Source organism: Pogona vitticeps, chromosome 1, assembly GCF_051106095.1.
Source record: "Pogona vitticeps strain Pit_001003342236 chromosome 1, PviZW2.1, whole genome shotgun sequence".
NCBI classification, from domain to species: domain Eukaryota; kingdom Metazoa; phylum Chordata; class Lepidosauria; order Squamata; family Agamidae; genus Pogona; species Pogona vitticeps.
This window is the reverse complement of record NC_135783.1, coordinates 38,423,584-38,439,501: the sequence shown is the minus strand read 5'-3', so window position 1 is coordinate 38,439,501 and position 15,918 is coordinate 38,423,584. Positions and strand designations below refer to the sequence as shown.

The following is a 15,918-nucleotide window of genomic DNA, read 5'->3' as shown; positions in this document are numbered from 1 at the left end:
TACAGTGGTGCCTCGCATTACAACGTTAATTTGTTCCAGCAAAATCACTGTAGAACAAAAACGTCATAATGCAAAAAGAAAAAACCCATTGAAACGTATTAAAACCCGTTTAATGCGTTCCAAAGGGCTGTAAACTCACCGTCCAGCGAAGATCCTCCACAGGGTGGCCATTTTTACTTCCTGTGCAGTGAGGAATCCGTCCCAGAAAACAGCAGGGGGGCATTTTGTTTACCCGGTGGCCGTTTTGAAACCACCAATCAGCTGTTGGAAAATCATCGTTTTGCGAAGAATCAGTTCCCGAAGCAGGGAACTGATCATCACAAAGTGAAATTCCCCCATAGGAAACATTGTTTTGCGATCACAAAAGCGATCTAAAAAAGTTTATTGTAATGAGGTTTCATCATTAAACGGGGCAATCGTAAAGCGAGGCACCACTGTATTACTGCCGGGATAGTACTGCTTTCGAATGATATTAAGTTTAATTCCATGTCTGGGTTTGATTTTACGACTCCAGTGGACTTGCAGCCTTGCAGAGATTTTGTGCAGGTAAAAAAAATAAAAGGATTTCACCTTCACCAAGTGCCCACTTTAGGTTCCAGAAAATCACAAGCAACAAATTGTGGCATTCCCATCAAATGGTCCCATCATCTGCTGGGAGGAAGGCAGCTAACATAAGCAAGAAGTAAAGATAGGTGGCCGCTGATCAGTGATAATTTTATTTATTTTGGTCTTGGTATGCAGCTTGATGTCATTTTATAAATATCAAATTACGGCCTTAGAATACAGCTCTTTAGTTTGTGGGGAAAGTTAATAAGGAAGAAAAGTTTATTTAAATTTATATTGCTAAAGATACTGAAGAAAAATTTATGGTATGTGTGCTTCTAAATTTTGACTCTTTGTTAATTAGGTAGGTAGGAGGATATTGAGTAGATATCATTAATGTGATTTTTTACAGAGATTTCCTTTAATTTTGCTCAGAAACTATGACTTTCTGAACAAAATAATTTGGAAAGCAATCTGTTGAAGATGTGCAGGGAATACTTATATTTTCTTGCTTTGAGAAAACATGCTGGATGCCTTAATTCTGAAAGGCAATTTGTGAATGATTTTAAAATAGACTATATTGCCTGCAATATATGGCGATGTAGGGAAGTGAGAGCTGGACCATAAAGAAGACTGACTGCCAAAGAACTGATGCTTTTGAATTGTGGTGCAGGAGGAGGCTCTTGAGAGTCCCCTGGACTGCGAGGAGATCAAATGTATCCATGCTGAAGGAAATCAAACCTGAGTGCTCACTGGAAGGACAGATCCTGAAGCTGAGGCTTCAATACTTTGGTCATCTCATGAGACGAGAAGACTCCCTGGAAAAGACCTTGATGTTGGGAAAGTGTGAAGGCAAGAGGAGAAGGGGACTATAGAGGACAAGATGGTTGGACAGTGTCTCCGAAGCTACCAACATGAATTTGACCAATCTCCGGAAGGTGGTGGAGGACAGGAGGTCCTGGCGTGCTCTGGTCCATGGGGTCACAAAGGGTTGGGGACGACTAAACAACAACAAAATATTGCCTGCAAGAGATTACAAGTGTTATATTCCAGTTAGCATGGATTTGTGATCTACTTAATCAGTCCCTAAGGACTCTTAAGAGATCCAGCATTTTGCAGTCTCAGAAAGAATCATGTTAAAATAACAGAGCTGAGGATTTTTTTTAAAGACAGTTTTAGATATTTTACATATAGTATATTATATAGTATAATCATTATATAGTATAATCTATATAATCATTATATAGTATAATCATTTCCACAATTAAAATTTGAAAAATATGTAAAAACATTATACAGTTGTATTGTATAAACAGATTGCAGAGATTACTGAGTAAATAATACAGTGAGGGAAGCCCAGTAGTGAAGCTTATTCCACATAAGACTGAAAATGTCATCAACAATTGCTGATTTTTGGAAATAAGATTTTCCTGTTCCCCCCCCCCCCCACAAAGGTCCTGAGGCTCTCTTGAGATCCCTTTTATACCAGTCCATCAGATATAAAGGCCCTCCCAGTACTCACTGCTGATACTTATTGCTCTCAGCAGTTATTAGGACACCCCTTCATCTTAAGTTGGGCACACAGTTTTAGTTTTCACAAAGCATATAGACAAATTAGAACAGGTCCAGAAGAGCGCTATAAAAATTGCTGGAGCCGAGAAAATACAGTACAGTGGGGTCTTGACTTAAGAACGGCTTGAGTTAAGAACATTTTGACTTAAGAACCGCTCTCATAGGAAAATACTTGACTTAAGTACTTAGATTTGAGTTAAGAACTGAAAAAAAACACGTGGGAGGCAGGGAAAGTGCAAAATTTGAACTTTCAGTTAACTGTTGGCCAGTGAAAAGGGTGCCTGTCTGCTTCCTCACTCCTCCCAGCATTTAGAGAGTGAATTGGGAGACAGTCTTCAGACTGCCTGGTACTGTACTGCCTGGACTGTATTTTCCCTGCCTTCCCTGAACCTTTCTCGACCTAAGAAAAAAAGAAACAAAATATCCCCCTCTAATGGTCGAAGGCGGAATAGCAGCTTCCCATTAGTTTCTATGGACGGAAAAGAGCAGATACGGATCAAATGGTTTTCAGTGCATTCCTATGGGAAATGCAGATTTGACCTGAGAACTTTTTGACTTGAGAACCGCCTTCCAATACGGATTAAGTTCTCAAGTCAAGACCCCACTGAAACACTGAAGAAATTGGGAATATGTAGCCTGGGGAACAGAAGTCTTTGAAAGAATTTAATTTTTAAACATTGCTTTCTGTAACACAGACCTATTATATAAATTGATGTTTTATTCTGCCTACAGAAGATGTAACTACGGTAGTTTTTATTCCCATTTCTTGTAGTTGTTTTAATATGATTCAGTTGTATTCCCACAGCTTGAAGTAAGAGGAGAAATCATAGAACCACAGAAAACCAGGGCTGGACTGCAGCCAGTCCATTGCCCTGGTAATGCAGGAAATCTCCTCCTAAAGCACCCCTGACAGCTGCCATCCAATCTCTGTTTGAAATCCACCAATGCTGGGAGAATTCATTACACTCCAAGGCAGTCCTTCCATTGTCAACTAGCTCTCTCTGTTAGAAAGCTTTTCCTAATATTGAGTCAAAATCTCCTTTCTTACAATTTAGATCCACTTGATTTGGTCCCCATTCCTCTGGAGCTATAGAAAGCAAGCTCACTCCATTCAAATATTTGAGGGTAGTTACCATATCACAACTCTTTTCTCTTTCCGTATTATGTATGTCCAACTCCCTCAACCACTCTTTGTTAGATGCGGTTTCCAAACCTTTATCATCCAGTTGCCCTCCCTTGAACACATTCCAACTTTCTGATATTTTTCTTAAACTCTTTCCAGAATGTGACATTTCAGGTGAGCAACTATTTTTCCTATCTGTAAGATGGCTGTATTTTTACAAAAGGCTTTTAAAGTTTTTTTTGGAGGGGGGGTGAATATAGAATATAGAAGCCATGTAGATTATAAATTTGTAGAACTAGATAGGCTTATGTTGCCTGGAATATTGCAACAATGAAAAGACTTATACCTTGATACTCAGATGAATTTTGATATTATTGGAAATGATTGACTGGTTTCATTCTGGAATTAACCCTTAATTGGGATAAATGCTAGGTGTTATGAACACAGGCTTCTGATTTTTCTGTAAAGTTCTGTAGGGATCTTAGGGGCATGTTCAGGCACCAGAATCCATTATCTGACAGCCAAGCCACCTGTCTCCCATCCTACATTCATGCACCTGCTTTTTCCTGCCTAAAAGTACATTTTCCATGTTGAAACTCGTTTTGTTTGCTTTGGTGTAGTTCTCCAGTCTGTTAAGTTCTTCCTAAGCCTGAGTATTTAGTCTTATTTCCAGATTTAATGAGCATCCCTCGTCCAAATCATTTATGAAAACGTTGAACAACACCGGGCTTAGGATGAAACCCAGTGGCATTGCACTAGTCACATCTCTCCAGAATGATGAGGAACCATTGGCAAGCTCTCTTTGGGTATTGTTTGCCAGCCAGCTAAAAATCAACTTCAGCTATATTCCAGTCTCTCTTAGTGGCACAATTCTTTTACTCTCAATTGACAGGTGAAGCTTTGATAGTTGTGCCAGAATTGAATTGTGCAAGGGTAGCTAGCCCATACTTCATTCAAAGAAAAAGAGGTAAAATTATTTTTAAAAATAAATACGTACTAGTGAGGTTATAGTATTAGGTAGCAGTTTACATTAGTTTTTTTAATTTATTTATTTCTAAAGAATGAAAAGACAATCGACCATATTACAAATATTAAATACAAAACTATTCCCCACATTTCTCCAAATCACATATATACCTTTCTCCATCACCTTTTAAAGAAATATTGACCAACGATCTAAGTCTCTTTTCAAACCACATGTCTCAAAGTCTATTTTGTCGGCATATTTTAATAATGGCTTCCAATTTTCCATGAATTTACTATGGCTTATTTCTCCTCTATGTACTCTAACTTTATTAGTCATTTTTTCCATCAGCAATGTATGCCATATTTTACTTATGAATGCTTGCAGTGAGAGATCTTGGGCCTTTTTCCAATTTTTAGCTATTTCGGATCTTGTGGTGCCTATAAGATTTGCAACTAATTCTTTATATTGTAATTTCTCATTTCCCCCTGTGAATAATGAAAATAACAATAATGTTTCATTAATCTGTATTTTTTGATTAGTCAGTGTTTCTATCCAATTTAATTACCTCCAGCCAAAAAGTTCTATTTTGGGGCAAGATATGTTCCAGAGTTCCCTTTTGTCTGCAGTTCTTCCAGCATTTATCAGATATATCTTGATTTAATTCTATGTAGTTTTGTAGGGCATAGATGCCATTGATGCACTACCTTTAGAACCATTTCTTTTGCACTTGCTGAAATAGATTTATATGGATAGATTTATATGAAATAGATTTATATTGATTAAGATTTTTTGTTAGCCATATTCCTAAGTATTTAAAACTTGAATAACATAACTCTAAATGAGATGCTTTTCTGATTTCATTTTGTTATTAATATTAATTAATATTAATAGGAATATTTAAACATAATAATTTAGATTTTTGGAAATTAATTTTTAAACCTGTCTATTGACTATATTCCTCTAATATTTCTTTTAAATGTTCTATTCTTTGTAATGGGTCCTCCAAAAAAGGAGCATATCATCTGCATATAAGTTTATTTTGTGTTGTCTATTTTTTTGTGGACAGTCCTCTAATGTTTTCATTTTTTCTTATTTTTGTCGCAAGAGGTTCTATTATTAATGCAAATAGGATTGGAGATAAGGGATTGCCTTGTCTAGTTCCCCTAAATAGTGTAAATTTTTCAGATTCTAATCCATTAATAAGTACCATAGCTCCTGTGTATAATTCCTTTAAAACTTTAATAAAATTTTTACCCATATTCATTTTTTCCAACAGATCAAACATGAATTTCCATTCCACCCGGTCAAAGGCCTTAAGGTCATCCAGTGAGAGTATTGCCATCTTCTTTTTTTCTTTATTGGCTGTATATATAATATTCAGTTCTCTCCGGATAGCATCACACATTTGTCTTCCTGGCATAAACCCATATTGATCTGTATGAACATATTTAGTTACAAAACTACTTAATCTTTGTGCCAATATTGTTGGAAAAAAATTGGATCTTGATTTTGCAATGTTATAGGTCTGTAAGATGAAGGAAACATTGGATCTTTTTCTGGTTTCAGTATAGTTATTATTCTGGCCATATGCCATGACTGGTATTTTCTCATCTCCCAAAATTGAGTTAAATAGCTTTAGAAGATGTTCTATGACATCTTCTTCCCATACTTTATAGAAATCAGCTGTGAATCCATCACAGCCTGGTGCTTTTCCTTTCTTAAGTTTTTTTATAACTGAATTTATCTCAGTTTTTGTTATTGGGCTATTTAAATAGTCTTTATGTTCTTCTAAAATTTGGCTTATTGGTAATGTTTGTATAAATTTCTTAATATTTATGTCCGGTGTTACTTCTGATTTATATAAATCTTTATAATATTCCATGAATGTAGAGAGTATTTGTTGCTGTGAATTTACCGTTATTCCTTCCTTCGTTTTTAATGAACCAATTGCTCTTTTTGCTGCCATCTTTTTAACTGCATGTGATAGCAGCTTTGTGTTTTTATTTCCATGTTCATGATATTCTCTTTTTAAATAGTTCATAGCTGTATGAACCTTTGCAGTATCCAATGTTTCTAACTCTGCTCTAGTTTTTGTTAATTCATTAAGTATGTTCTTGGTTCCTAGTTGTTTATGTTGTTCTGATAATTTTTTATTTTACTTTCTAATTGTTCTTAAAGCTTATTTTGTTCCTTCTTTATTCTAGAGGTTTCCATAATAAAAATTCCTCTTATGTAGGCTTTTAGGGCATCCCATAGCAATGCTGACTTTATTTCTGCAGTATCATTTATTTCATAAAAATTTTTAATTTCTTTCTTTACTTTTCCAATAATTACTATATTTAAACACACATTAGGGCTCAATCTCCAAATTATAGATTTACTCTTTACTTCACTAACCCAAAAAATTTTAATGGTGCATGATCAGAGGCTATCTCAGGAACAAACTGTATTTTGTCTATTATTTATTTATTTATTTATTTTATATCCCGCCTATCTAGTCGATTAAGACCACTCTAGGCGGCTTACAACAAAGAGTACAACAATATATATAAAAACAACTTTACATAAGGGAAAAACTTACAACAAGATGGGGCAAACACTAGGGAGTGAAAGAAAGGGGAGATCAGGAATTGGCTGAAGGGAAGGCCTGCTGAAACATCAATGTTTTTAGTTCATTTTTTAAAATACCTAGTGAGGGAGCCGCGCGAATATCAGGGGGTAGGTTATTCCAGAGGTGAGGAGCCACCGCCGAGAAGGTCCGATTTCTTATCTTTTCCTTCCGGGCCTCCCTCGACGTTAGGCTCCTCAGCCTCACCTCCTGGCTCGCGTGAGTGACACGGGTAGATCTTGGTGGGAGTAGCCATTCCGCCAAGTATCAAGGCCCTAAACTGTTTAGGGCTTTATACATAAGCATCAACACTTTGAAGTTGATGCGGAAGCGGATGGGTGTAATGTGTTGGTATTTTTTCACACCACTGAGAAGTCTGGCCGCTGCATTCTGCAGATTTGGGCCAAAGTCTCTGATATAAGAAAGTGATCAATTCTTGAATAGGTACAATATCTTTTAGAAAAATATGTATATTCTCTCACTTTAGGGTTTAAATACCTCCACCCATCAATTAAACCTGATCTCTGTATTAGCTTCTTAATTTTATTACCATCATTTGATACCTTTCTATTTTTTGATGTTGTATCGATTTTGTTTAAAATACAATTTGTGTCTCCACCTAGGATAATTTCTCCCTGGGCAAATTCTTTCACCTTTCTTAAAAAGCTCTGCATAAAATTTGCTTGACCTATATTGGGGGCATAATAAGAACCAATAGTTAATAATTTGTCTTCCAATTTTCCTTTTACTATAACATATCATCTGCCTTCAGGGTCTCCCATATAATCAATCACTTCAAATTTTGAGTTCTTCATAAAGATTATTGCCACCCCTTTAGCCTTATTTGTTCCATTTGCTATATATTCTTCACCTATCATTGGGTGCTTAATTATCCCTTCCTTGTTCTTATTTTGATGAGTCTCCTGTAACAACAACACATCTACTCCTAATTTGTGAATAGTCTTAATGACTCTATATCTTTTCACTGGTGACCCCAACCCATTCACATTATAAGATAAGATTTGAAGATTATCTAACATTACAGACATATATTCTCTATGCTTTCTTTACAAATATATTCTTCATCAATATTTGTCTAATAGATTTTATATATGTTGTGGTATGCAGTCTATATTCATATTTTACTAAGCCAGATTGTCTACTTCGTTCTAATTTTCTTTTCAGTGTCACCCATTTACCTATACCTAATTCCCTCCCACCCTTTTCCCCCTCCCCCACCCTCACCCTGTTCCAACAATGGCCAGTGAGAACAAATCCCCAGCTCTTTTTTGAGCTGTGCTCTGCGGAACATTCCCTGTAAAAGATCAGATCTTTCCCCATGCCCGCTCTGACCCTCTTAATCTATACATATATTAATATAACAGATTACAATTTATCTATGTTTGTTTGTAAGTATTGTATCTCTTACTTATCGATACATTAAAGTGTTCTAAACATATATTCTAAACATTCTTAAATATATATGCTTCTTATCTAAAAATTCTAAGGTTCCTTTCTATCATACATATTTATCTTAAATAGCATTTTATATTATTTTACCATCATATAAGCTGTATACGAATAACGATACAATACACTAGCTTGTTTTTTATTTTTAAATGAGTTATTGGAGTTTCATGATAGCTAGAAGTCTATATATATATAAATCCTTCCAGCTCTTTTACTAAGTTCTGGGAATAACATAATTATCTTCAGCAACAGATAAACTCCCATTTAATGACCTTGAAAGTGCAGCTGTATAACTTATTTCGCCTTTCTCTTCCACCGCAGCTGCATTTTTTCTATGTGATCTGCTTGATTTCTCTGTTCATATGTAGTCTGTTCTCCTGGAAAGGGAACATTCAAATCTTCAAAAAGACACTGCAATTCCTCTATATTTGTTGCTGTTCTCCGTTTATTTCCCATCATAACCGATAGTCCAAACGAATGGAGCCATTTGTAGATTAATTTCCTCTCCCGAAGAGCTTGTGTGTAACTTCTCCATTGTCTACGTTTAGATATTGTCTCTGCAGCAAGATCTTGAAAAAGTTCAAATTTTTTTCCTTCATATGTTAACTCCTGCAATTTGTTCAAAGCACGGAAGACATCTGTCTTTATTGTAAATGAGACAAATCTCACCAGTATGTCCCTTCTCCAGTTCTTTGATCTTCTCCCGACCCAATGAGCTATATCCAAATCCTTGGGAGTGATTTGGAGGTCTGGGCAAAGTCCTTGAATCCATTTTAAGATTATTTGTTTTAAGTCCTCCCCTCCTGTCTCAGATTCCTTAAAATGTCTCAGATAGATATTATAACGTCTCCCCCAATTCTCCTGCTCTGTGAGTTTGTCTGTTAATTGCTGCACCTGTCTTTCCAATAATTCATTTTTTGTTCGTAAATTCTGTGCCAGCTCAAATGCCGTATCTGCTGTTTCTTGTATTTTGCTAATATTTGACTTGACCTCCATCAAAGTTCATTCTAGAGGTGCAATTACTCCCTTCATATCACTTTGTAAGTCTTTTCTTAATTGTTTCATTAGCTGCTTCATCTCATCCTTATCTTTATTAGCTTTTCCTTGCCCTCGTCCCTTCGCCTTGCCAGTCGCCTCGCTTTCACTCTCGGAACCCAATGAGCTGGATGGCTTTTCGTCTTCATCTGAGGAGACTGTGGCTTCAACAGGGACTCCTTTTGATGTCTTCTTTTCTGTCTTCCCCATATCTAGGCAGCTTAGAATATTTTAACTCTCAGTTTATAAACATTCATGCTTAATTGTTTATTTTCTCAGGGCTTTGAGCAGAGCTGATCTTCTATGCAGCCATCTTCGTTGGCTTGCAGACCACGCCCCCCGGGTAGCAGTTTACATTATAACATCTGAACATGCTTTAGATTCTTCTGTAGTTTCTCTTTGCAAAATTCCTTTGACAGATGGCACTCACATGTATGCGGCAGTCTTAAGGAGATTATTATTTCTACTTCTTTACCGGTCAGCAGCTCCTCCAATCACAGGTCTAAAAGGTTTCGCATGAATTAGCCTGACTTAACAGACTTTAATTATTTAATGCTGCAGACTTGTGGCAGTAGTATTAACATGTGATTCATTGTGTTTTCAGTAACTAGGATTAAATCCTAACCATGACTGATCCACCAGTGCTTCTACATACTACCTTTCTTTCTGTTGTTTATCCTCCTATCTTTATTTTCTTCAACTTTTTGCTGTATCTTTATCTTGTGATTCTGTTCATATTGGTGATAAACATTTACATTTACAGTTCAATTGATGTATGTCATTTTGCCATAAGTGTTTTAAAATTGATTTGTATTATTTATTTTTTGTGGCCTAGGTCTAAGGTAGGCAACACCTTATACAATCTGCCCCAGAAAAGGTAATGTCACCTTTCTTCTGGAATGAATGGCACTCAGCTTGTGATGATGGCACTGTATGGTTAGTGAAGCAAGAGGAAGTTGCTGTCAGAAGCTGCAGACATTCACATTACATTGAGAAGCTCATTTTTTTATAACTAGAATCTGCATGGCAAAGTGGAAACTGTACTTAGAAACCATAATCCTTTACGTTGCTGAATCATACTGGCAACTCCTCTCTAGCATTTTATTCGTATACAGTTTCCTTTGAAGGATATAAACAATAGTAATTACAGTCAGTGTGGCAACTTTTTCCAGGACTTTCAAGGCATACAATACTCAAAAGTGATTTACTGTTCTCTTCTTCTGGGAGTGCCCTGGGACTTTGCTGCTTGCCAAAAGCCAAAGCCTAGCTTAAAAGACAGCAAGCTGTATGGTTAAATTAAGAATTATATTGAGTAGATGTGTGCGTTTGAAATCCAGTAATACCTCAGTTTTTTTCAGTCAGGCCTGCAACTGTACAGATCATTGTTATGCAAGAATTCAGAATGTTGTATCATATAAATATTTGTATTTCAACATGGCTTTTCCCCCACATTTTTAAGAGAAAAGTTGGATCCTTAGGTTTCAGGCTATTAAAATATTATCATAGTAGAATTTACATGTAGGTGGTATTGACTTTTGAAATTTAATGTCAATGGATAAAGCAAATAATACATTTGTTAAAATACAGTTGGGGAATCTTGTTAGACCTGAAATGTAATGACGTGGCTTAAATGCCCTACCACTGGCTTAAAATCGTCCTGGGGCTGTTATGTTCTATAAACACAGTGATATTTTATTAATTAATTTAAAAATACTTACAGCCCATCCATCCAATTTTGTTGTCAAATATGGAGTTTTTATGTTATCACATAGACACCCCTAAGTCAACTCAGGCTAGGGAATGAGATCATCCTACATGTGCTTACTGGTATATTTCATGTTGTTTTTATTGCTTCTGTATTACAAAATTAAATGTTACATTTTAGTTGCCTTTGGGTGCCGTGGTTTCATTTAATTGTAACTGATTTGATTCTGTTTGTCAGTGTTATTAATATGAAGCTCATGGGTGGAGTAATGGAACTTGTTGGTGTGGATGTCTTTGATTTTTTGAACGAATGTGGAATATTTTTTGTTTAAATTTTTTTGTTACATTACTCTTACTATGAAGCAAGTAGATTGCCATTATTATTATCAAACTCACATCAGGGAAAACAATTTGTTTAATTATATTTTAATAGCACATGATGTGGTCATTGCCATGGGCCAGAAAAATAAAGAGAAATGCTCCCTCATTCTCTCTGGTGGCCAATCCTGATACTGTGGCTTCAGCCTTTCACTTATATGAAACACTGACCAAAACAATATTTCCTGATCGTTTATGAATAATTTTATATAAATATTGAAAAATTCCTGTCAAAATTCCATCAAATTCCTTGAAGTAGCCTTTTAAAATAACTTTTGGAAGGGCCTAGAAGCTGTTGCTCATTACATCAAAAAGTAATTTTGTAACTGTTTGCTACGTTGTTTTTGAAATTTAAACCTACTTGTACTAGAACTAGCTACAGATAATTACATTACTTGTAATGTGTTACTTTCCAGCTCTGAATTTTAGTGCCAGTTTGATGGGGGGGGTTTGTCTGAACTAATTGTACTGAGTCCATTATTCTTCAACAAATGAAAGGAAATAACTGCTACATGTAACTAATAAAAGTAATGTTTGCAAAATAATTTTATTTACTGAATTCAGAATTAGATTGGGAGCCTTCTGAAAAATACAGTCTCTGTCTTATTATGGTAACAGGAAATTGAAATGTAAGCTCTGCAATTAATCAAGCATTTCAGTTCAGGATTAGCTTTGTGCATTGCATGCTAACCTCTAGAGTTTTGGGATAATTGTTATAATTTGTCATGTTTTCTTTGAAGATTATTTATCTCATTTCCTTAAGGTTGTCTGTTCCTGGAGTTATACAAATTGGATCAGCTAGTCGCATTTAGGCTTATTTTCCCGAGTACTGTGCAAGCTCAGTCTGTACAAGGATTATAGTTCTTTTGGAGAATACGGTTTTCTTAGCATTTCTTCAGTGGTCAAACAGTAATGATTTTCACCTGATCTGATCAATAATCTTTGGTTAGAAGACTTTGATGAGTTGTGCTATTTATTGGTCCTATTTATTGAAAATTTTCAGTTACAAAGTCAGTTTGCTTGCAGAATTCTCATTTGCTTACTTAGTAACAATTTATATACACTATGTTTAACTATGTATTGTGCTGTTACTACTCATCCTTGCTGTTATTGCTAATATTTTTATTGCTATTCTAAACAATCCATCTCTTTCACTGTTTTCTCAGAATACCGCATCTTCACTCTTTTGATTATTCTCATTGTTCTTTATTCTATATTGAATTCTTTAAATCAAGGGAGAGTGATCCCCTACAGACTGTTATTGCTGCCCTGGCCCTCCTCAGTCCTCCTCTTTTTGGCAGAAAAGCTGAATTTCATTTCCTAGAAAACAATGCACCTTTTAAATAGATTACAGCCTCTTTGCCCAAACAATTTCACACTCCCAAATAATGATTTCTTTCAAAACAAGAAGTCAAGTTTTAGACACTTTTTCTGCTCCTCTCTCTTTAGATTTTTAGCTGGTCTGTGTGTCCAGATGCTCTTGGGAAAGGAAGAATTTGTGTTCATACCAAAGTTGCAAACTCTGCAACAGTTGTCAAAGCTAGAAGATATCTTGTTATTCTTCACTCAGTATGTCTCAGAAGTTGGAAATTGTTGGCTCAAAAACTCCAGCTACACAGTGGAGGAGAATCCAGACAGAAACCTGCAGAGCAGATTATTGTAATTATAGATCTTCCTCAAATAGCTACCATATTCTCTAGACTCACAAAGAGAGTATGGCTTAAAAAGAAACTGACGACATATACCCAAGATCCAGGTCTATAGAGCCTATGTCTTGAGTGCACTTCTGTAATGCAGTGAGTCCTGAACCCTTTGTGCACGGCAGGAGAGGAAGCTGAACATGTTCCATATGTGTTGTCTCCGGCGCATTTTTGGCATCACCTGGCAGGACCAAGTTCCAAATAGAGTAGTCCTAGAACAAGCTAGAATTTTTAGCATGTATACATTACTGAAACAACTATGTCTGCGTTAGCTCGGGCATATCATGAGAATGGCTGACGGTCAGATTCCAAAAGATCTCCTGTCTGGAGAATTAGTGCAGGGAAAGCGCCCCAGAGGGATACTACATCTTCGATACAAGGATATCTGCAAGTGGGATCTGAAGGCCTTAGGAATGGACCTCTACAGATGGGAAACCTTGACATTCAAGCATTCAGCCTGGAGGCAGGCAGTGTAGCATGGCCTCTCCCAATTTGAAGAGACCCTTGTTCAGCAGGCCAAGACAATGAGGCAGTCCTGAAACCAGCCAAATCAGAGAGCTGGACAGAGGACAGATTGTATTTGTCTTCAGTGTGGAAGGGATTGTCACTCTCGAATTGGCCGTCTCAGCCATACTAGACGCTTTTCAAAGACCTCTATTCAGAGCACATTAACATAGTCTCTCAAGACTGAAGGATGCCTACAGTAAACATCAAAATTTAAAGACCAAAAGTCTATGGTGTGTGTATCAAAAGATACTAGAATCCAATAAAAAAAGTTTTAAATGCATTAAGTAAATATTAACTAAAATTAATGATTGAAGTAATACAGATAAGTCAGAATCTGCAAATAGCTAAGATTCCATAAAGAATGACTTCCCACTCTGCTTCCAAACATTCTGGCTTCTTGACTTAAGAATGTTTAAACTGAATTTCTCAGGTTTCTTGATTTATTTGAAACATACTCCCAGCAGAATTGTGACTGGTTTTCTGGAAAGATGTTATAATGCCTTTCTTTAAAAAAAAAAAATAGAGTGTTTATTGTTTAAATATGTATATAATTTTTATTGTTTTAGTATGTGCATCAGTGGATCTTATTTCTGAGAAGACATGTGTAGGACTGTCCTGTTAAACAGTGTTCGAAACTATATATATATTTTATAGATTTCCATATTGCTTTTCAACACATTTTTCCAGAGCATTTTACAAGAAAATGTTGATCCTTGTTGCCAGCAACAGTTGTTGCTGGATGGCAGATTTAGTTTTTCGGTTGTGTTTAATAAACTGATTTATGAAACATGCCATAATTTCATCCTGCTTGGTTTACTGAAACGTGCTCTGTATGGGGCTGCCTTTAAAAGGTGTTTTGAAGTTCAATGGTTCCAAGATGTTGTCCCGATTCTGTTGACAGGAACCACTTCCAGGAAGAACAAACATTCCTTGTTATGACAGCTTCACTGACTCCTGGTCTATTTCTAGGCACAATTCAGAGTGCATCATAATTTACAGTGTTGTTAGCCATGTCTTTTGTTAACTGTTAACTACTTCGGACTCTTGCAATTAGGAGGAAGGCAGGATATAAATAAGATAAATACAGTAAATAATGGATAAAAATGCACACCATAGGTGGCACAAAGTGTCCAGAATTATGTGGTATAAGCAACGCCGTAAGTTTTGATCTGTTCCTCATTTTGAAATAAAGAGCTCCTTCTGCAATTCTCTGGGTATATTCACATGCTGGCTTGGTGAGTGTGCATGCATCTCCAAAGAGTTATGGAGAGGACTGTTTACTTACTGGGGATGAACAGAATGAAACTTAGACTTTGCTTATGTTACACAAAAGGATTTCAGCAACCATCTTAAAAAGCCTTCTTATTCTTCCTCTTCCTCCAGTCACGCATATAGCAGAATACAGTTCAGGACTGTTGCTTTATTTTCATCAAATCTTTGCAGAGTTAGATCTGTAATGAACTAATTGATCACTGAGGGTGATTGGTGACAATATTATTTATTTATTTGATTTCTATGCCACCAATTTGGTCACTCTGGGTCATTTACAACAGTGGCAATAACATGAAATAACACAAATATAATCAAAGTGAACATTAAAATTAATATTATTTGAATACAGGCTACAATTACTTATTTATTTATTTATTTATTTATTTGATTTATACCCCGCCTATCTGGTCCAAAAGGACCACTCTAGTATATTTAACCAGATAATAACCCTACACCATTTGAAATGCAAAATGTTTTATTATAGTTGCCTTGATACTAGAAAAAGCATGAAATGATCTAAGTGAATTTTCTTTACAGGGATATCAAGCCAGACAACATCCTGATGGATATGAATGGACATATTCGATTAGCAGATTTTGGTTCTTGTCTGAAACTGATGGAAGACGGAACGGTAATTTAGAAAAAAAATGACACTAAATTATATTTTTCAGAATGAAAAACTCATTCCTGTTTATAACTTGTCATGTTAGCGCTTATGTTGATAGTGTGAAAGCAGTGTGAAAGCAGTTTATTTTAAGTATTTGGATGTTAACTGATGAGATTGGTTTACTTAGGCCACTGGTTCTTAACCTTGGGTTACTCGGGAGTTTTGGACTGCAACTCCCAGAAGCCTTCACCACCAACTGTGCTGGCTGGGGTTTCTGGGAGTTGCAGTTCAAAAGCATCCGAGTAACAAAGGTTAAGAACCACTGACTTAGGCCATCTCTGATCCCCTCTGATCTGTCATCTCACATAATAATCACTCACTAGAGTTTTGAAAATCCTATTTCTCTAACGATTCCATATATTTGCAAAAGTG

At 36.0% G+C, this 15,918-nt stretch overlaps 1 protein-coding gene across 17 annotated transcripts in view; it reads left to right on the top strand.

Annotated features, from left to right (window-relative positions):
- Positions 1-15,918, top strand: part of CDC42BPA (CDC42 binding protein kinase alpha) — a 202,429-nt gene that overhangs the window by 89,302 nt on the left and 97,209 nt on the right. For all 17 annotated transcript variants that reach the window (XR_013540370.1, XM_078383006.1, XM_078383008.1 and 14 more), the window contains exon 6: positions 15,417-15,510. Coding sequence is in view for 16 of the 17 variants with exons in the window: in XM_078383006.1 (XP_078239132.1) it covers positions 15,417-15,510 (94 nt within the window). In the remaining variant the exon portion in view is untranslated. The remainder of the gene's footprint in view (positions 1-15,416; positions 15,511-15,918) is intronic.